The sequence below is a fragment of the Heptranchias perlo genome, chromosome 30 (genome assembly GCF_035084215.1).
Source record: "Heptranchias perlo isolate sHepPer1 chromosome 30, sHepPer1.hap1, whole genome shotgun sequence".
NCBI lineage: Eukaryota > Metazoa > Chordata > Chondrichthyes > Hexanchiformes > Hexanchidae > Heptranchias > Heptranchias perlo.
In genome coordinates, this window is record NC_090354.1 from 30,808,282 (window position 1) to 30,830,881 (window position 22,600).

At 46.1% G+C, this 22,600-nt stretch overlaps 1 protein-coding gene across 1 annotated transcript in view; it reads left to right on the forward strand.

Annotated features, from left to right (window-relative positions):
- map3k3 (mitogen-activated protein kinase kinase kinase 3) overlaps positions 1–22,036 on the forward strand; it is a 146,900-nt gene extending 124,864 nt beyond the window's left edge. Inside the window, exons 16-17 of the mRNA XM_067969120.1 lie at positions 3,795–3,972; positions 13,932–22,036. Coding sequence (XP_067825221.1) covers positions 3,795–3,972; positions 13,932–14,160 — 407 coding nt within the window. The 3' untranslated portion in view covers positions 14,161–22,036. The remainder of the gene's footprint in view (positions 1–3,794; positions 3,973–13,931) is intronic.
- Positions 22,037–22,600: the final 564 nt, after the last annotated feature.

A 22,600-nucleotide genomic window follows, 5' to 3' on the forward strand; every position in this document is an offset into this window, starting at 1 on the left:
CTCAACCCACCCATCACTGCCCCCTTGGACTCTGTCAACGGATCAACAGTCAGCGGCCCTGTCTGTATTTCCCTCCAGATTGTCTGTTCCCTTGCGAACAGGGCCCTTGTCATCCATGACCTATTTGTGAATAATTGCATTGACATCCTAGCTTTGACTGAAACTTGGATCATGGGTGGCATCATCTTGCCCTTTGCTGAACCTGCCCTGCCCAAACTGCTGTGGTGGTGGTGTGATCCATATCACCCATCATACTTTGGCCTTTTTGCCCTATTCCCCTGGCACCTTCTCCTTTGGACACCTCATCTTATTCTACATCTTTCACCTCTCCTTTAAAATGCTTGTTGTCAACCACCTGTTGTCTCCTCTCCTCGGAATTCACTACCCTCCTGTCCTCCCTAAATCTCTGACCAGTTTCACAGCCTCACCTCAGCCTCGCCATTTCACATGGCCTCTCTACTCCTCTAGTCTAAATCACTGAGGAGGCCATCTCCATCCACTTCCTTGTATCTCTCACACCTGCATCTCCTGACTACCTTCCAAGCCCACTTCTTTTTGTGTCCTCCCCTGGAAAAAAAACTCCCCCCAGTCACTTACAACTGCACTTTCAAACTCCCATCTGCCCAGCCTTTGGCTTTCCATTCACCGCAATACCACTGCAGCTATCAACTTGCTCGACCAGTCCCTCATCTCCATCTTTGATGCCCTTGTCCATCGTAAATTCATCACTGCCTCCCATCCTGGCCCCCATCTTCACTCCCTCGAGGGATACAGACTTTCTAGTATCTGATGCGCTACTTGCTTGGCCATCCATCACCAGGTCTGGCTGGACCACCTCAATCTCTACTGGGCCTCTCTCCCTGTCGCCAAAATCCAGCACTCCAGGATCATCCTAGAAACCAAAGACTATCCTGTTTTGTTTCTCCACTGCCAACCATCTACCTAAACCTCTCTCCCCTGCCCCCTCCACTCTCACTTCCAACAAATGCAAGGAGCCCATGGATTTCTTTGTTACCAAGGTGGAAACCATCTATTCAGCTGTTTCTGCTTCTTCACCTTGCCCAACAAGCCAGAACTCCCCTCGGGCTCCCCCTTACCCCACCTGAACCTCCGTCTGTCGCTAGATTCTCTCCCATGCCCTATCCGATCTCATTGTCTGTGAGACCCACCTCCTGCTCCCTCAACCCCATTCCCACAACACTTCTGACCACCCAACTTGACTTCCTGGCCCTCACGCTTGCTGACATTATAAATGGTCCTCTCCCCTAAAGTACTGTCCCCCTTCCTTTCACAAATGTGGTCATCTCTTCCTCCTCAAAGCTCCTCTTTCTACCCCTCTGTCGTTGCAATCTGTCCCATTTTCAACCTCCATTTCCCCACCAAAGTCCTTGAACATGTTGCCTCCCATCTCTCCTGCAAGTCATTTGATAAAGAGCCGCAAAATAGGCTTATCATCAAGTTTGAAGCCCATGGAATAAAGGGGGCAGTAGCACCATGGATACAAAATTGGCTAAGTAACAGGAAACAGAGAGTAGTGGTGAACGGTTGTTTTTTGGACTGGAGGGAGGTGTACACTGTGTTCCCCAGGTGTTAGTACTAGGACCACAGCTTTTCTTGATATATATTAATGACTTGGACTTGGGTGTACAGGGCACAATTTCCAAATTTGCAGAAGAGACAAAACTTGGAAGGGTAGTAAACAGTGAGGAGGATAGTGATAGATTTCAAGAGGATATAGACAGGCTGGTGGAATGGGCGGACATTTGGCAAATGAAATTTAACGCTGAAAAATGTGAAGTGATACATTTTGGTAGGAAGAGTGAGAAGAGGCAATATAAACTGGAGGGCACAATTCTAAAAGGGGCACAGGAACAGAGAGATCTGGGGATTTATGAGCACAAATCATTGAAGGTGGCAGGGCAGGTTGAGAAAGTGGTTTAAAAAAGCATACTGTCTCCTGGGCTTTATAAATAGAGGCATAGAGTACAAAAGCAAGGAAGTCATGATGAACCTTTATACAACACTGGCTCAGCCACAACTTGAGGAAAGATGTAAAGGCCTTAGACGGTGCTCTAGAATGAGATTTACTAGAATGATTCCAGGGATGAGGGACTTCAGTTACGTGGATATGACTGGAGAAGCTGGGGTTGTTCTCCTTGGAACAGAGACGGTTGCGAGGAGATTTGATAGAGGTATTCAAAATCATGAAGGATCTAGACAGAGTAGATAGAGAGAAACTGTTCCCATTGGCGGAATGGTAAAGGGTAACTTGGCGGAAGGAAAATCTTTTTTACACAGCGAGTGGTTAGGATCTGGAATGCACTGCCCGAGGAGGTGGTGGTGGCAGATTCAATCATGGCCTTCAAAAGGGAACTGGATAAATACTTAAAAGGAGAAAATCTGCAGGGCTACAGGGATAGGGCGGGGAAGTGGGACTAACTGGATTGCTTGTGCATAGAGCTGGCACGGACTCGATGAGCCGAATGACCTCCTTCCGTGCTGTAATCTTTCTATGATTCTAAGTCTCTATTTGAATCTTTCCAATTAGGTTTCCGCTCCTCCCAAAGCCACTAACAACATTGTCTGTGACTGTGATCATGGTGGATTAACCCTCCTTGATCTCTCTGCAGCCTTTGACACAGTCAACCACCATGCTCCTCTAATGCCTTTCCTCCATTATTCAGCTCAGTGGGACTACCTTTGCTTGGTTCTGCTCTCCATGCTCTCACCCTTCCCTACCTATATAACCTCCAGCACTACACGCCCACCCCCAGAACTCTCAGTTCCTGTGACTCTGGCATCTTTTGCTACACGACCCTCCCGCCCCTCCCTGCAACTTCGCATCACCATTCATGGCCGTGACTTCCACCAGTTAGGTCCCACGCTCTGGAATTCCTTTCCTAATTCCCCCCTCTGCCTCGCTTACCTCCTTTAAGAACAAGCTTTGGCTCCGGAAGGAAAGCGGATGTTTGGTAAGAATACGTGTCCTGGTCGCCTGCGTGTTTCAGAAACAAGGTACAGCATTAACCTAACACTGCACTACCCTGGGCCACTATTTTAACTGCTTTCCTGGCTGTAAATATGTGTAATCCTGTCCCTCCCTATGCCACCCACCTAGGAATCCATGTGTTTAACATTATTTTATAGATGTAGCATAGAAACATAAACCTCTCCGAATTCTCCTTTGACTTGGAGTCAGTTTTTTTCTGTGTCTCTGTGATGCACTTTAGGAGGGTTTTTTATGTTAAAGGTGCTATACGAATGCAAGTTGTACGTATGACTATATATTCTGGAATCTGCCTCCATACTGCACTGAAATGTCCGCCTGGATTATGTGCTCAGATACTGTAGTGAGGTAGTATTTTAAGTGACTGGGAAAGTCTGTGAGCCTGTTTTCCCATCACTGGATGACTCTGGATTGGCTCCCCAGCTGTCCTGAAGTTGTGACCCATCTCCCTCTCCCATTAAGATAAATAAGCTCCATGATTCAGGCAGATTTCCCCCCCCCTCCAGCCCCCTGCCCTGTCTCATCTTGTCAGTTACGTCACCCATGGTGACTTACTTTGGTTTTCCCTTTCCCCTTCCATGCAGAGGTGCCCTGTTCTTGGCTTCATGTCTCCCCTGAGTAACACTGCTGAGATAGTGAGCTGATGAGAGATCGAGCCTACTTCAGTCCATTGTGTTGCCCCGCCACTATCTGTCTAGGTGATGCTTTGTTTATCTCGAGTAGTTCTAGAGTTTGTTCTCTGCTGTGGCATCCTTTGGTCCTTCAAATGTGTTCAATTTGGTTCCAGGAGCCAACATCTTGCGAGACTCTGCGGGGAATGTAAAGCTGGGGGACTTCGGAGCGAGCAAGCGGCTGCAGACGATATGCATGTCTGGGACTGGGATCCGCTCAGTCACCGGGACACCGTACTGGATGAGCCCAGAGGTCATCAGCGGCGAAGGCTACGGAAGGAAAGCGGATGTTTGGTAAGAATATGTGTCCTGGTCACCTACATGTTTTAGAAACAAGGTACAGCATTAACCTAACACTGCTGTACCCTGGGCCACCGGGCTGTAAATGTGTGTAATCCTGTCCCTCCCCATACCACCCAATCAGGAATCCATGTGTTCAACATTATTTTACAGATATAGCATAGAAACATAAAAAGTCCAGGGTGAGAAAAAGGCATTTGGCCCACTGTATTACCCTCTAGTATCCCACCTCGCCCAGCCCCGGCATCCATCTACAACATGAACCCCACTAGTTGACAACCATGGCTCAATGGTAGCATCTAAGATTCTTCAGTCAGAAGGTTGTGGATTCAAGTCCCGCTCCAGAGAATTGAGCACGTCATCTAGGCTCACACACCCAGTGCAGTTCCGAGAGAGTGCTGCACTGTCGGAGGTGCTGACTTTAATAAGGTGGGTGTAAAAGATCTCATGACACCATTTGAAGAGGAGCTCTCCAGTTTTCCAAACTATCTCCAATTTGCAACCTTAAAAGAAGTTGAGGTTTCCATTCTTTTTTTTTATTCGTTCATGGGATGTGGGCGTCGCTGGCGAGGCCAGCATTTATTGCCCATCCCTAATTGCCCTTGAGAAGGTGGTGGTGAGCCGCCTTCTTGAACCACTGCGGTCCGTGTGGTGAAGGTTCTCCCACAGAGCTGTTAGGTAAGGAGTTCCAGGATTTTGACCCAGTGACGATGAAGGAACGGCGATATATTTCCAAGTCGGGATGGTGTGTGACTTGGAGGGGAACGTGCAGGTGGTGGTGTTCCCACGTGCCTGCTGCCCTTGTCCTTCTAGATGGTAGAGGTCATGGGTTTGGGAGGTGCTATCGAAGAAGCCTTGGTGAGTTGCTGCAGTGCATCCTGTGGATGGTACACACTGCAGCCACGGTGCGCCGGTAGTGAAGGGAGTGAATGTTTAGGGTGGTGGATGGGGTGCCAATCAAGCCGGCTGCTTTCTCCTGGATGGTGTCGAGCTTCTTGAGTGTTGTTGGAGCTGCACTCATCCAGGCAAGTGGAGAGTATTCCATCACACTCTTAAGACCTCCACGTCTATGCCTCCCTTAACCAATGGACCAGAGGACATAGATTTAAGGTGATCAGCAAAAGAACCAAAGGTGACATGAGGAAAAATTTTTTTACACAGCGAGTGTTTAGGATCTGGAATGCACTGCCCGAGGGGGTGGTGGAGGCAGATTCAATCGTGGCCTTCAGAAGGGAACTGGATGAGTACTTGAAAGGAAAATATTTTCAGGGCTACGGGGAAAGGGCGGGGGAGCGGGACCAGCTGGATTGCTCTTACATGGAGCTGGCGCGGACTCTGGGCCGAATGGCCTCCTTCCTTGCTGTAATCTTTCTATGATTCTATATCTAAACAGTGCAAGAACGAGCCTGCAAAGGCACAGTTACAGGCTATAATGTCCCAGAATTTGCTGTAGCAGAACAAACGGCATCTGCCGTTCATTAAACTTGCCCTTGCCCTTTTAATTTCGATGATATTTTGCATGGCAAGTTGCTGAAAGTGCGAGCTGATAACGTCGCAGTGAGAAAAACAGGGAATCTGGGACCTGAGTGAACAGGGCAAGCAATAGGGTATCTCCTTAAACAATCAGATTGAAGGATTGAGAAATTAACAACTCGAGAACTGAGAAGGAAGTGTAAATTAGAGTGGGTGAATTCATTGTCAAATCAGGTACAGAAAAAGAAATAGAGAGGGAAAGAAAGATTGGATTGAGAGAGAAAAGTGTCAGAAAGGAAAAGTAAAAAAAAATTAAGACTTTTTAAAAAAAATATCTCCAACAACAATTAAAACCTGAAGAAATGAGACTCTACACTAATAAAAACAGAAAATGCTGGAAATACTCAGCAGGTCAGGCAGCATCTGTGGAGAAAGAAACAGAGTTAACGTTTCAAGTCGAAGACCTTTGGTCAGAACTGGAAGATGTTAAAAAGTTTTTGAACAAATACAATTACAGAGTCAGGGAAAGGGAGGGGAGGAAAGAACAAAAGGGGAAGGTCTGTGATAGGGGAGGGGGCACGAGTGATTAAATGACAAAAGGGATGATGGTATAAGGAAAGGAGGGTGGTAATGGGACAGGTGAAGGAACAAAAGATTGGTCAGGAGTAGCTGTAAATGGCAGCAGCCGAACCATTACCAGCACTCGCTGACCCAAAAAATGGGAGCAGTGGTTATGATCTGAAGTTATTGAAATCATTGTTGAGTCTGGAAGGTTGTAAAGTGCCTAAACGAAAGATGAGGTGCTGCTCCTCGAGTTTACGTTGAGCTTCAATGGAACAGTGTGTAAGAGGCCGAGGTCAGAGTGGGAGTGGGACGGGGAATTAAAATGGCAAGTGACCGGCAGGTCAGGGTCACGCTTGCGGACAGAGCGGAGGTGTTCAGCAAAGCGATCACCTAGTCTGCATTTGGTCTCCCCTATGTAGAGGAGGAGACCGCATTGTTTGACCATCTTCCCTGCCTTGCAGCATCATCCCTTTTGTCATTTAATCACTCGTGCCCTCCATCCTATCACAGACCTTCCCTTTTGTTCTTTCCTCCCCTCCCCCCTCTTTCCCTGACTCTGTACTTGCTCAAAAACGTTAACTCTGTAACATCTTCCAGTTCTGACGAAAGGTCTTTGACCTGAAACATTAACTCTGTTTCATTCTCCACAGATGCTGCCTTACTTGCTGAGCAAGCAAAATATAGCATTTTTCTGGGGTTTTTTTTCAGATTTCCAGCATCCGCAGCATTTTGCTTTCCACACTGTAATAGTTAATTTTCAGGGCCAGAGAAGTTGACTGGCCGTAATTAACACATATCACTTTGTTAAAAGGGTACTTAGATTTGAAATGACTTGACCTAACTTTCGGTGGCACGTTTAGTTTGTAACTACCACAAAAGTACAGCAACTTCACGGCGTTCAGTGCCTTTCAGTGGTGATTGTAAACAATTTTACAACACCAAGTTATAGTCCAGCAATTTTATTTTAAATTCACAAGCTTTCGGAGGCTTCCTCCTTCAGTGGTGAGGTAGACAGCGAGATGCTGTTTTCACGAATCTAACGGCAGAGCAGCGCATCGGACAGCAACTTTTGGATATCCATTAGCCTCACCGTTATTTTGACAGCAAATTCTGGACCAATGAAGCAGTGCAGCTAAGCAGAGTGACACGCAGAGAATGTTTCATGCTATTGTTTGGCTACTTGTTTCGAGAGGCCAGAGGTTATGGGAGAGGAGATTCATGTAAAAGCCATGAGTGTTTGATGTTTTTCTGAGCTTTGGTTGACATTGTTCAGTTCTCCTCATGGAAAGGCTGTTTTTTTTTAAATCGACGATTTGCAGTAGGTATTTTAGTCTTTTGATATATTTTACAAAATGTGCAGCACATTAGCTTTGGATAAATTTAATCAGATATTAAAGCCAGAATGCCTCCTGATAGTTGAGTGGATAAAGAAAGGCACAGCCTGGTGTATCCCTGAGTCATACAAACACATCGTTCACCTGACGAAGGAGGAAGCCTCCGAAAGCTTGTGAATTTAAAATAAAATTGCTGGACTATAACTTGGTGTTGTAAAATCGTTTACAATCATACAAACAAGACCAATAGGCCTCAGTACACCTGGGCTAGAGAGAGACAAAAATCAGCTGCGGTGTCCGCTCTTGATCACGATCCAGAGAGCCCTGCTGCAAAGCGCAGACCTGTGGATGTTAGGCAAGGTTCAGATGAGGCTGTGATGCCCTTTGTGATTGGATGAGGCTGTGATGCCCTTTGTGATTGGATGAGGCTGTGATGCCCTTTGTGATTGGATGAGGCTGTGATGCCCTTTGTGATTGGATGAGGCTGTGATGCCCTTTGTGATTGGATGAGGCTGTGATGCCCTTTGTGATTGGATGAGGCTGTGATGCCCTTTGTGATTGGATGAGGCTGTGATGCCCTTTGTGATTGGATGAGGCTGCCATGCCCTTTGTGATTGGATGAGGCTGCCAAGCCCTGAATGAATAACCTGTCAATGCTCAATGTCTCAATTCACACATTAAGAATGGCCACTTGGATAACATACTGGAGGGTACCAGGAGCATGTGGAATATACAGGGTTGTCTGTCCTGGTTAAGGTGGTTACCTGTTTGTGTCAGCCTGTCCTGGTTAAGGTGGTTACCTGTTTGTGTCAGTCAGTCCTGGTTAAGGTAATTACCTGTTTGTGTCAGTCTGTCCTGGTTGAGGTGGTTTAACTGTTTGCATTAGTCTCTCCTGGTTAAGGTGGTTACATGTTTGTGTCGGTCTGTCCTGGTTAAGGTGGTTACCTGTTTGTGTTGATCTGTCCTGGTTAAGGTGGTTACCTGTTTGTGTCAGTATGACCTGGTTAAGGTGGTTTACCTGTTTGTGTTAGTCTGTCCTGGTTACACTGGTTTACCTGTTTGCGTTAGTCTGTCCTGGTTAAGGTGCTTTACCTGTTTGCGTCGGCCTGTCCTGGTTACGGTGGTTTACCTGTTCGTGTTGGTCTGTCATGGTTAAGGTGCCTAACCTGTTTGTGCCGGCCTGTCCTGGTTAAGGCACTTTACCTGTTTGTGTCGGTCGGTCCTGGTTAAGGTGCTTTACCTGTGTGTCGGTCTATCCTGGTTAAGGTGCTTTACCTGTGTGTCGGCCTGTCCTGGTTAAGACGGTTTACCTGTTTGTGTCGGTCGGTCCTGGTTAAGGCGGTTTGCCTGTTTGTGTCGGTCGGTCCTGGTTAAGGTGCTTTATCTGTGTGTCGGTCTATCCTGGTTAAGGCGGTTTACCTGTGTGTCAGCCTGTCCTGGTTAAGGCACTTTACCTGTTTGTGTCGGTCGGTCCTGGTTAAGGCGGTTTGCCTGTTTGTGTCGGTCGGTCCTGGTTAAGGCAGTTTACCTGTTTGTGTCGGTCTGTCCTGGTTAAGGCGGTTTACCTGTTTGTGTCGGTCTGTCCTGGTTAAGGCGGTTTACCTGTTTGCGTTGGTCTGTCCTGGTTACGGTGGTTTACCTGTTCGTGTCGGTCTGTCATGGTTAAGGTGCTTTACCTGTTTGTGTTGGCCTGTCCTGGTTAAGGCACTTTACCTGTTTGTGTCGGTCGGTCCTGGTTAAGGCGGTTTGCCTGTTTGTGTCGGTCTGTCCTGGTTAAGGCGGTTTACCTGTTTGTGTCGGTCGGTCCTGGTTAAGGCGGTTTACCTGTTTGTGTCGGTCGGTCCTGGTTAAGGCGGTTTACCTGTTTGTGTCGGTCGGTCCTGGTTAAGGCGGTTTACCTGTTTGTGTCGGTCGGTCCTGGTTAAGGCGGTTTACCTGTTTGTGTCGGTCGGTCCTGGTTAAGGCGGTTTGCCTGTTTGTGTCGGTCGGTCCTGGTTAAGGTGCTTTATCTGTGTGTCGGTCTATCCTGGTTAAGGCGGTTTACCTGTGTGTCAGCCTGTCCTGGTTAAGGCACTTTACCTGTTTGTGTCGGTCGGTCCTGGTTAAGGCGGTTTGCCTGTTTGTGTCGGTCGGTCCTGGTTAAGGCAGTTTACCTGTTTGTGTCGGTCTGTCCTGGTTAAGGCGGTTTACCTGTTTGTGTCGGTCTGTCCTGGTTAAGGCGGTTTACCTGTTTGCGTTGGTCTGTCCTGGTTACGGTGGTTTACCTGTTCGTGTCGGTCTGTCATGGTTAAGGTGCTTTACCTGTTTGTGTTGGCCTGTCCTGGTTAAGGCACTTTACCTGTTTGTGTCGGTCGGTCCTGGTTAAGGCACTTTACCTGTTTGTGTCGGTCGGTCCTGGTTAAGGCGGTTTGCCTGTTTGTGTCGGTCGGTCCTGGTTAAGGCGGTTTACCTGTTTGTGTCGGTCGGTCCTGGTTAAGGCGGTTTACCTGTTTGTGTCGGTCGGTCCTGGTTAAGGCGGTTTACCTGTTTGTGTCGGTCGGTCCTGGTTAAGGCGGTTTACCTGTTTGTGTCGGTCGGTCCTGGTTAAGGCGGTTTACCTGTTTGTGTCGGTCGGTCCTGGTTAAGGCGGTTTACCTGTTTGTGTCGGTCGGTCCTGGTTAAGGCGGTTTACCTGTTTGTGTCGGTCGGTCCTGGTTAAGGCGGTTTACCTGTTTGTGTCGGTCGGTCCTGGTTAAGGCGGTTTACCTGTTTGTGTCGGTCGGTCCTGGTTAAGGCGGTTTACCTGTTTGTGTCGGTCGGTCCTGGTTAAGGCGGTTTACCTGTTTGTGTCGGTCGGTCCTGGTTACAGTGGGCGTCTTTCTACTTTCCAGTGTTAGAGCGCCACCCAAAGGAGAGGCTGGTGTAACTGCAGTCAAGCAGCCACTCAGCTGTTGTTTGGATTCCTAATGAGATTACATAGAATCCACAGCACAGAAACAGGCAATTTGGCCCAACTGGTCTATGCCGGTGTTTATACTCCACAAGAACATCCTTCCACTCTAATTACATCTTCCCACCCTGCCCCCGTGACCCTGTATTCCCTTCGCACTCACATATGCATCAAGCCTCCCCTTAAATCCATCAATGCTTTCAAACTCCTCCTTGTATTTAGTGCATACAAAGTATATGGTGCACCGGATAGTTTTAAATATCGTCCAGATAAATTGATATGTATCGGATCATGCTGCCAGTATCTGCTTTAGTTAGCAGCTAATGTTATTTCTGCCTTCTGTGGTAACTTCTTTTCCGCCCTGTTCCAGCATACGGCGTTTAAGTACCTGCAGATGCACTGGCTTCCGTTACCGCTGTCCCTTGTTTTACAAGTATGAAGGCACTGATGACCCAGCCGCATGGTGTGTTATTATATGGCTGATCCATACAGCACCTCCCCTCATTGTGACACGATGCCTCTCATACATCGGGTTTGGAGGTAGGGGGAGGGCATAGAGCAGGTGAGCATGTGCGTAAAAGTAATTAGAGAACATCAAAAGGAATTCTGGCTGACCTGTTGCTCTCAGCAACCTGCTGGAGAACACCAGAACCAATCAATAAAGTGATTTAAAAAAAAAATAAACCATAGCACTCTCCTGGTAATACACTTGTAAACAATTTTACAACACCAAGTTATAGTCCAGCAATTTTATTTTAAATTCACAAGCTTTCGGAGATTTTCTCCTTCCTCAGGCAAATGTTTCAGGAAACATTTGCCTGAGGAAGGAGAAAATGTCTCAGGAAACATTTGCCTGAGGAGAAAATGTCTCAGGAAACATTTGCCTGAGGAAGGAGAAAATCTCCGAAAGCTTGTGAATTTAAAATAAAATTGCTGGACTATAACTTGGTGTTGTAAAATTGTTTACAATTGTCAACCCCAGTCCATCACCGGCATCTCCACATCCTGGTAATACACGGGGAGGATGAGTTATGCCAACACTAGAACCATAATCTTTATCGCAGAATCTTTATCGCAGAATGGTATGGGAAAACCTAATGGGAGATGGGAAACTAAAGAGGGAGCCGACATTGGGTGTTTTTGTTAAATGCGCATGCTGTGTATTATATGCAGACATGTCTGTACATTTCTAATGCTAAACTATTAAAAGTGATCATAATGAACCTAAAAGAAGATTTCTTAAATTAAGATTTCCTCAGTATATGTTCACTTAACTGCTGGGATCTATTGTGAGGATTAAAAGAAACACAGGTATATGTTGACCTTCAATTTATTAGCTGGACAGTTAAGTTATGTATCCACTCTCAAGCAATCATTTGAAGCATCTGCACTTTTACTAAGGGAATATTTGAACCATTGCATGAAGTAATGTTCCACAGTGTCAGCTGTGGCTCAGTGGGTAGCACTTTCGCCTCTGATTTAGAAGTTGTGGGTTCAAGCCCCACTCCAGAGACTTGAACGTTTAATCTAGCTTGACACTTAGTGCAGTACTGAGAGAGTGCTACACTGTCAGAGATGTCTTCAGGGTGAAACTTTAAACCGAGCATATGCCTGCTGAAGGTGGTCATGAAAGATCCCATGGCACTATTCAAAGCATCGGAATTACTATATATAGAATTACATAGAATGGTACTGCATGGAAACAGGCCACTCGGCCTGACTGGTCTCTGCCTGTGTTTATGCTCCACACGAGCTTCCTCCCACCTTACTTCATCTCACCCTATCAACATAACCTTCTATTCCTTTCTCCCTCATGTACTTATCTAGCTTCCTCTGAAATGCAACTGTGCTATTCACTTCAATCACTCCATGTGGTAGCGAGTTCCACATTCCAACCACATTCTCCTGGTGTCCTGGCCAACGTCACTATAACAGATCATCAGGTCAATTATGAAATTGTTGTTTGTGGGACCTTGCTGTGTGCAAATTAACGGCCGCGTTTGCTTATATTACAACAGCGACTAGAATTCCATAAATACTTCATTGGCTGTGAAGCTCTTTGGGGCGTCCTGAGGATTTGAAAGGTGCTGTATAAATGCAAGTCTTTCTTTCCCCACTCTGAATGCATATTTCAGATATCCTGAGCTCAAGTTGGCCGGCCGCTATTAAAATGGTTGAGATAATATGGTGCAAGACAAAAGTTGAGTAATGAGTGTGTATGCTGCATTGTGTTTGTGTCAGTGTAGTCTTGTGTGTAACAGATTATTTCATTACCAGGCAGCTCCTAGTTTTAATGAAACCAGAGATGGACAATAATCGGATATCTGGTCCACGCACAAATGTTTGGGAGCAGCTATATGGTTAAATATAAAGTTTAATCTTACCCTGGCTTTCTATTTCATTTTAATTTACACACCTGTCTGTGCTATGTATTGGATGCATGCCACCATAGCATTGCTCCCATGTTCCAACTTTGCTACGACACCCTGAAGTGACACAGGATGCAGTGGGAGTGCCTGATGCCAAGTCCAGCACAATACCAACTTCAGCACTAAGCAAATGCTCACTGGCCAGTATAAATTGAATTGCATCGATACATGCCATCCCACCACTAAAGTCCTTTTGCACTTTTCCCTGGCTTAATTGCACAAAAGAATGTTATGACCATATTTGATCACGATGCACAGGGCAGCTGTAAGATTTTACAAGCCTGTCCTGGTGTGTGCCTCTATTGAACTGAGCCTACAGAATATGGAAGTGGAGCAGAAAGGAAGTCTAGAATCATTTCGTAGAAAGTGGTTGGTCTGCACGTTTAGTCAGTTTGCTTTGATATCGTTCCTTGTGCAATGTCTTGATGGATTGGTAGATTCCCATCAGGAGACCCGAGGACTGGCAGCCAGCCAGGAGTAAGTGGTCTGTCTGCTGGCTATTTATAAGGTGGAATTTTCCAATTTCACATGTTCCAGCCCTGGGAGTACAGTAAAGATAAAGGCGAACCTGGCAGGGAAGTAGACACAGTGCCAAGTTATTTTGTTATTCCAAGTGATATTTAATATGTTGGTGTTTTTGCTGTATTATTAAAAGGAATTTTCCCCTTGATGAAGAACACTGGCCCAGTGTTCTAGCACACCAGGCAGGTTCCCCTCCTGTCCTGTGCAGCTACAAGCTTTTTTTGTGTGTGTTAGCTTGCGTGTCCCACTCCAGAGACTTGAGCCCATAATCCAGGCTGACACTCCAGTGCAGTACTGAGGGAGTGCTACGCTGTGGGAGGTGCCATCTTTCGAATGAAACATTAAACCAAGGCCCTTTCTGCCCTCGCAGGTGGACGTAAAAGATCCCACGGCACTATTCGAAAAAGAACAGAGATGTTCTCCCCAGTGTCCTGGCCAATATTTGTCCCTCAACTAACATCAATGGTCACTATCACATTGCTATTTGTTGGATCTTGCTGTGCGCAAATTGGCTGCCGCGTTTCCTACACTACAACAGTGACTACACTTCAAAAGTACTTCATTGGCAGTAAAGAATTTTGGGACAACTTAAGGTCGTGAAAGGCGCTATATAAATGCAAGTCATTCTTCCTTTCTTTAGTTGGTGCTTGATTTACTGAGAAGCCTTGATTACAATGTCACGTTTTGTTTTGCTTTCTTTAGGAGTCTGGGCTGTACAGTGGTGGAGATGCTCACTGAGAAACCTCCCTGGGCCGAGTACGAAGCTATGGCTGCCATTTTCAAAATTGCCACGCAGCCGACCAACCCCCAGCTGCCTCCTTATATTTCAGATCACTGCAGGGATTTCCTGAAGAAAATATTTGTGGATGCAAAGCAAAGGCCATCAGCGGAGGAGCTGTTCAGAAACCCGTTTGTCCAGATCACTCACTGATGGAGGTAGCTGGGTCTGGAGCTGGGGGTTTTTTTTATAGTGCTTTTTTCTAAACTGTCTAAAAGTTATTATGCCTAGTGCTCCATTCAGTCTGTATGCTCAGTAACACAGATCACAACACCAGTGTCCGTACCCAGGGCAGATTATTCCTGTGGTGTTGTGTGAATGGTGAAGAATAACTGGACAACTGCATGATTCTCGGTGCATCTGCGGAAACCACCGACAGGCTCTTCAGCAGAGGGTCTCATCTCAACGCTGCTGGAGGGAGAGTAGCATTTCGACAGAGCATTGGAACGCCTCTTTTAAACCTCGAGTAGTGTTACACAGAACTAGAGATTACAACCGTCATGCAAAATATGATAAACCCTCAATGCAGCTTTTCTGAACAACATAGTGAACTTAGGAGTATCTTAACAAAGCGTGATGTCAACTCTCCGTCCAGCTATCTCTAACTAGTATCATGTACATTGTAGGCAGAGCCTTCTACCAGGAGCTGTTCTTAAGGTGTTCTGGTGGGGCCTGTGGAACTCCACCTTACCCTGTTTCTGTCGAACTTGTGCTTCAATCAGGGGTGATATATTTTTATTACAGATATATGTGTGTGTGTATATATATATATATATATAGATTTTTTTTTACATCTATCTATATATATATATATATATATATATATATATACACACACACATATATACATACATACTGTATACCAAAGTCTGATTACTTTTGCTCTCTATCACTGATACTTTACCCAACCTTGAATGTCCTCCTTAGTCAGATAAGGTCCAGACCCTATCGTGGTTACCTAGCGAAGTGTCTGCTGACTGGTTGGGACCTGCAGAATTCAACAATCGCCAAAACCAATGTTCTTTTCACAAGACAGCCAGTCTCCATATGGGGGGAGGGGGGGTGGGGGCGGAGAAGAGAGCTTTTTTGTTTGTTTCACTTGTGTTAAAGGTGCTAATTCTCACAACTGAAACAAACGGGTTTACGCCCCCATTTGCATCTTGTGCCTTTAGGTTTGTTTTATTAAAAAAAATTAACATTCAATGCAAGTTTGTTACTTGCTAAGTGTTATGGTGTGCTGCCAGTGATTCCTTCAGTTCAGCAAAGTAATGACACTGAAATTAACTCAGACTGTTGAATGACTGCAAGTACCAGTGGCGAGATAACCTCATTCAGTATTGCCTTTTCTTGTGACTGAGTCACAGCATTGGGTTTGTCGTAGGCATGGTTTTGGCGATTCTTTGGTATCTGCAGTTAGTGATTGGCAACACATCTTTGTGCGATCCGAATTAGTGCTACTGATTTTACATTGAGACATTTCCAAAGCGCACCTGAACTCACGGTACCCGACCATTCGCACAAACAACACTCTGCAATGCTCTCCCAATCCCACGAGTGCTTCAGATCGTCCACTGTGGTGACTGGTTATTGCCCCACCTCTACTTTTAGTCGAGGCTGGTACATCCCTACCTGTGTGCCGGAAAAACGTACTTCAAAGTGGTACTTGCTGCAGCACTCATTCAAAGTATTAGGTAATGGTAAGAGTCACTGCCTCTACAGAGCTATTGTGCTGTGCCTGACCTCTGACTCTTGCTAGCACAATCACAGTGTTCTCATTTGATGCTGTCGATGGCTTCCTATTACAAACGCCATTCTTTATCCAGGTGAAGAAACAAAACACTATTGACAACTTGAGCTGAATATCACATTGAAGGGGAACCAGAGCCATGATCACTGGTGCTGCTCATTGTTGCTTTACACCATGGCAAAAGAGAGCTTTACCTGAGATTGGCAGCCATTAGTTCACTTTTTTTAAAGCACATTTTGTTTTGGGGGACTCTGTGCATATAATGTGGGGCCTGGTCAAATGGCTGGATATCGGTTGGGACTCCCTACATGTGATGGTTGTGTGGGGAGCTCCCTACACTCGGTGGTCAAGTGGCCCACTTTTTGATGGGGGGACCCCCTACATGTGACGGCCCAGTATCCAAGCTTTTGGGGGAGCCCTACATGTAGCGTCGATATCTTCTGTTCTGCAAACAAACTCCAGCTCCAATCAATGTTGTATTTTGCAATAAGAACTGATCTTAAGAGGGGCTCCACCGGGCCAGTATTTGTTCTGTATTCTCCCTTTGTCGTGAAACTGTAAGCAGCAGTCATCATCAGTGGATTGAATTCAGTAACTGTATCAGAGAGTTTACCTGCATATTGAGGGACCAATTAGCCTGCCGTCTACCACTGACTGGGACTTTTTTAAACCAGTTCTATGGATTGTAGCCCCCCACAAAATCAAAGTTCCTTAAGCGCGGACAATCTCAAATATCCCCAAAATGATTGTACTGGAAGTGTTGCCTATCACTAGAACCAGTGCCAACCCCGGGTTAAAGAACAAAGGGTCAGAGAACTCTCTCCCAATTTCTCAATAAGACTTGTGTCTACTGCTATCAGCTCTGTGAAGATGCACTTTCTTGAATGTATTTTGTACTGAACTTATTTTTTAACTTCCTCTTTGCTGATGTAATTTATGCCTCTTTATACTTTTATTTTTTTATTTATACAAGAGAGACACTATTTGATGGTTTTATATATTATATATATATATAAGACTTGAGACTGTTGCATAAATCTAATGCAAATATGGTGCCTTTAAGAAAAAGCAGCTGGTTTTGCAGGAGTTGGCAGGAGACTTTGAGTACAGTTCTGTGCTGCCCAGCGCTTTGTGCTGGATGTGTTCAACCATCTTTATTTTCACCAAAAAGGGGAGGGAGGACAAGCCTGTGGTAGTAGCAAAAGTTTCCAGTAGCCTTGTACAGATACTGTTGACTTAACTCTGCAAGGCTTGTCAGTGCAGCAACCACATGCTGTCAAAACGTGGTCAGAAACCATTGTGCCAGAGGAATGGAAATGAGTGGAATGTACACTTGGAACAGATACTGGGGGAAGTTCTTTATTCAGAGATAAATCCAAGTCCTTTCCTTTCCTTTTATAGTTTGCCTTTGGAGTACTGCCTATCGAGGGGTCAGCTGAAGATGAAACCTGGCCTTTGATATAATAGTTGTGAGCAGCAAGGGGAGCTTCCCTCGTCCAGCTCGTCACTTTGTTAAACTGGCTATCCCGATGTTTTGTTTTAGACCAGTTGTGTGCCTCCCTCTCCATCCTCCCTGTTTCCTTCAGAGGCTGTTCCTTCCGCCATCTCACCCCACACTCTGGAATTCTCTTCCTAAATCTCTCCCCTTTCCTACTACTCTCTCCACCTTCAAAAAAACTCCTCAAAACCTACGTCTGACAGCACCTTCGATCACTTTACGTGTCTGTACTCCCAACTCCTGCTCCACATCTATTTGCCCCACCCCACTCCGCCGTGGAGTGTTTCATGACATTTAAGGCACCTAAGTGCACGGTTTAGACTGATGACGGTTAAACACTGAATCAGGAGGTGGGGAGAGAATGGCCCAGGTGCTGTAGCAAACCGTTTACTGTATCTACCCGTAGAATAGCAAAACCGACTGTTACCGATTGCTCTTCCGTTTGTTTTTCTGTGAGTTAAAAAGAGATTGGAATTGGGAATGTTACTGATATTTCTGGGTTTTTGAACAGCCTCGAGTAGTGTGTTGCTCCTTGTAATTTCAACAGCTGTTGGCAGGAAGGGGGAAATGATTCATTCCTGGCACGGAGCAGCACCTACCTGGGCTGCACAGAACGTCTGCACAAAGTCTTCAATCACATAGGCAGGGCAGGGTGCCCTCTATTAGACCCAAAGAAGTGCTAAAGGCTTGCAGCGCAGAGCCACTCAAATAGATTGTGTTTCTAAAGTAATGCCAGATCATTTTTTCATATTTTTAATAATGGTAAATACATTTATACAGATTTTTTTTTTGCAGATGACTATTTTTCAGAGTACTTGAATGTTTTCTTTGAAGTGAAAGGCAGCCAAGGTTGGTCTACTTTCCTTTAACCTGTAGGCTCCAATTCCTCTCCAGCATAAGTGTTCTATAGCAGGTGTCTGTATTAAGTGAGACATTTCTTCAATGGCCTTAGCACTTCCTTCAGTTGGACTGTAGAAGCTGCCTCTGAGGGGGCCTGGTGAACCAGAGCGCCCCTCCCGTGTTCAAACCGTGGCCTGCGACCTTTGAACCCTCACAGGGTGCATGAGACTCGCACCGGGTCCGGAAACCACTAAACACCCAGGAGTCATCGTCCGCCAGCCCCTGTGGAATCCACCCAACCTACAGTGCTGTTCCAGAGACTTCACAAGCTGCAGATGGCAGATTCGGGACTGGCTCAGGCCAACAGGTCACAGGGTGGAAGGCCTGTTGTAAAAATATTAGTCTGCGGGCCAGAGTGCAAGGACGTTTGTCAATGCTGGCATACCCAGAGATTCGAATAACGGGGGACCGGAGGTGGAAATGTAATGCTCGTGTAGGAGCTGCTCAGATGGTTTTGAAACGTCCTAGGCAAATTACCATCACTGCTTTTACTCCATGCCTCCATTGTGTTTGGACAGTTGCTAAATGCAGTGTTTCTTGATCGTGCAGCAGCAAAGTCGAGGAGGAGAACCTGCTGAACCACTTTACAGATGAACTGTTTCTGCGGATGATGCAGTGTACTGGAGCCCTGACTCTGGGGTGGTGGGGAGGGGGGGTTGGGGGGGCTACAGTGACACGATTCCCCACTGAGTGCATGCCAGTGGGAATGGGCTGAGCAGGAGCAAGGCACTTTCACACGGACTTTGGGGTTGGGGCGGAGTCACCTCACGAATCTCTTGCACACCTGAATAAAGACTTTGCAGAGGTGTGGATGAGGTGCATCAAATCTGCCCTCACAGCCAGGGTGCGTTACATAGCCCGGGGAAACAGAATATAAATGCTAACCTCCAAGTTTGTTGAAATATTCACTTCTCAATGTAAAATAACCAAAATACTTAGATGTCACAATGCCGAGTATTGTACAATTACAAATGTAAGCAATCATGTGCCTTCAAAGGCCCATTTCTGTCTAAAGGTTGTGTGAATTGCCCATTGAATTTTTTAGTACCAAAAGTGCCCTGGTCTCCATTAGAAGCAACAGCAGATGGTGTCCTACACACTCATCGCACCCTGTAAGCTGATGCCCAAATATACAATCACGTAGCCAAAGACATTATTGCATTGGTGAGCCTGGGAAATATCGAATCACGTGCTGTATGTCCTTTCCTGCCTCCACCCCACCCCACGCCATGCATCGGAACCCAAATGGAGAGTGGGCCAGGCATTCTGCTCCTGCACGCACCACTCCCCGTGGAAAGTGCAGGCCGCTCACTGAAGAAAATGCGAGTGAGACATTCTCCTAATCATCTTTACAGCCTGTGGGGAAGGGTCTGTACGTAACGGTCCGGGCCGAGATCAGGAACGCACCACATGGAGAACCAGATCATTTTGGTGTGTATGCCCAAATTGCTAACCCAAGAGTGAATCCCCACCTGAAAATTAAAGGTGTGAGTCTTTAGACAGAACACTTGTACCATCCGGCTGATTTGCAAGAAATGGATGGGGGGGGGGGGTTGGTGGGGAGAGAGAGACACCTCCCAAAATGTGCCATGGTTCTGGTGCACTTCGGTGACTCCAGAATATACAATTTCTGTGTAAGCGTTAAAAGTATCGGCACACAATTTAGCAAACTTGTATATGCTTTTTACTGCTTTCCAGAGGGGAAGCCCAGGTTGTGTGTCGTTCAAACCCCTCCTGGGAATATTGCTCCATGATGCACTCTGTTCAAACAGCTTGCACTCTTGGTCGCAGAGATTAAAAAGTGAACACTGTCAAATATCTATTTAATGCTATTCGCAAACGTTACAAACTGAGTATTGTTTGTCAGAAAGAGAACCTTTGCATATTGCAGACTCCCAGGCTGGAGAAAGATTGCCATAGTTTGACACTTTGGTGTATATAATTTTATATTTACTTTGTTTTGCAGAATATATGCTTGTACAGTTCTATATATTTGTACTATGAAGTGCCACAATGCAGTGATTCGCTGCAGCTTTTTACGATCTAGACTCTCGGCCTCTTGACGGCTGAAGGAATCATTACAGTCGTTCAGACGACAGTCCAGATTGTGGGTCATTTGGCTAGTGAACCCTTCCATTGGGATGGGTAGGCTGTGTGCTCATATCCGCTACTGTCAGAGTGGGAGCTTGTGTTCTAAAAGCGTTTGTGCTTTTCACTGTTTGACTGGGGAGCGCAAACTACAAAACGTAAAATAAAAAACCCCAATCGCTCACATCTTTACTGCTCTTTATCTGTTGTCGCCAAGGCTTTAAAGAGGCCTGAGCCAAATAGCAGTAGGGCTTAGCAGTCGCCATCCTGCTGCAGTATATCTCCGCTGTACCCAAATACATCCTACCTCAGCTTTCTACACCCCCCCCCCCCAAACAATACCGTGCAAGTCTACGCAGGATGAGCTGGAAGGAGGCGAGTGAGAATGTTACATTAGCAGAAGGTCCATTGGGGCCCTGCTGACCCAAACCTGCAGCCAAGCCAGGGACAGCTTAATCCCTGAAACACCAGCCAGGGTGTGACTGAGTGCACATTGGGCTTTCCACCTGCATAGTGTGAACTACACTGTAGGTGCTGCTTTTACGGGTTATTTGCAGGAACTCCTCCCCATACCGGCCTAGTCTCGTTACTCCCCTTCCATCTCCCCCACCCATAAATGCCGGCCTTGCCAGCGACACCCATATCCCGAGAACGAAATGTACACATTGCGGATCGGGAGCAGGGAAAGTTTCGAGGTTTCAGTACAAGGTTTCGCTGGGGGGAAAGAAAACCAAAAAGGGTATTCCTGCTCTTGGATTCAAACTGGCACCAAATTGCCTGTTTCTCCAGTCCCAGGTTAAAGTTGGGTTCAACACTTGTACAAATGGGCCCTTGATAACATATAGAGCAGGCAGGGGCAGGTAACCAGTCACTGGTACAGCTCAAGACCAGTCTGTGACGCCTAAGTAAATGAAATATTGGCTTTTGCATAGCGTTCCTGTATTTCAGTGACTTTCAGCACTGACCCTTCCCCCCCCACCCCCCCGCTACCTCCCCCCTCCCCAAAATTCAATCAGACATTAGGTGTGGGAAGTTTGTGAAGAGCCCTCTCTACCACCCTGTGGAACGCGATGCTGCAGAAGCATCAGCCGAAGTCTCAATCTGTAGGCATGCACTTTGTCGAAGGGAGCTTGGCCTCGTGCTGGTCTCATTGAGTGTGCATCTTCCCTTTTGTACTATTCCTACAGTGTGGACTGCAAGAAAAAAACCCAGCCCTGTTAAACCCCCTCTTCCCGTGTAATTTCCAAAAGGAACAGCCGCCCCAAGCAGTTGTCTTGCCGCCGGCGTTTCGCGGTCCCACCGGTACCTCGAACCGAACGCAGGGGAGGGATGGTGGCGATTTTTTTAAAAAATGTTTCTTAAAATAAAAACGCAAATGCTGGAAATGTGAAGTTTAAAAAAAAACAGAAAATACCAGACGTACACCAGGTCCTTCGGCTTCTGAAAGAAAAGCCAGAGACCCTTTGTCAGGATCTGAGGCAGGGTCTCCCCCCGAGGCGAGAACCCCATGGACTTGCAGCAGTTTTATTTTTCTGTAACGCCAAAACACCCCAAACCACTAAACGCTGAACTGCCGGAATATGATTGTAGACAGGTCACCGCCACCTGTAGCCGCACCACACACCCTGTGCGGTGGAGGTGAGTAGGGAGAGCGATAACACCTATTTGGGGAATGCCATGTTTTGAAGTATATGATGTATTTTGCAAGTGTGACCCACATTGCAGCAAATGTATGTTTGATACTTGTTTTTTTAAAATAAAATGCTTTCTGCATACTAATATATGCACTACATACACTAATGCAGTTTATTTTGATAAGCTCTTACATTCAGCATTTAAAATGACTGTATAAATTCAACAGTATTCTGTATTGGTGTAATATAGTTTTTAATGTTCTATTCCCTGATTGCAGTATTTTATACATTTGTTTATTGATGCTTGTACGTAGCACTACATATATATGTTTTTAAATTTTACAAATATAGGAAAAAATGATATCCTGCTTTTTTTTTGTCTGGAGTTTTTCTTGCATCTTGGGTTTCGATCTGCTTTTTCTCCCTTTTCTTCTATGTGGCACTCATAGGTTATTTCCAGCCCTCCTCCACTTCACCTGTGCCTCAGCTCACATGCTATCTGCTTCTGACCTTCCAGTCAGGGCCTAACCCGCTGCACCGTGCCAGTCAAACTTAGGATTCAGGGATGTGTTCTCTGCAGCAAGAGAAGGCAATGGAATGTTGTTAGGAAGCAGGGTTATCCCAGCTTCCGTACAGCGAGTGAAAGTGGCCCTTCCACCTGGCTCAAAAGGTTAGGTCCTTCTGTTAATGTGTTACACTGGTGGGAGAGCTGTGGTGCATTATAAA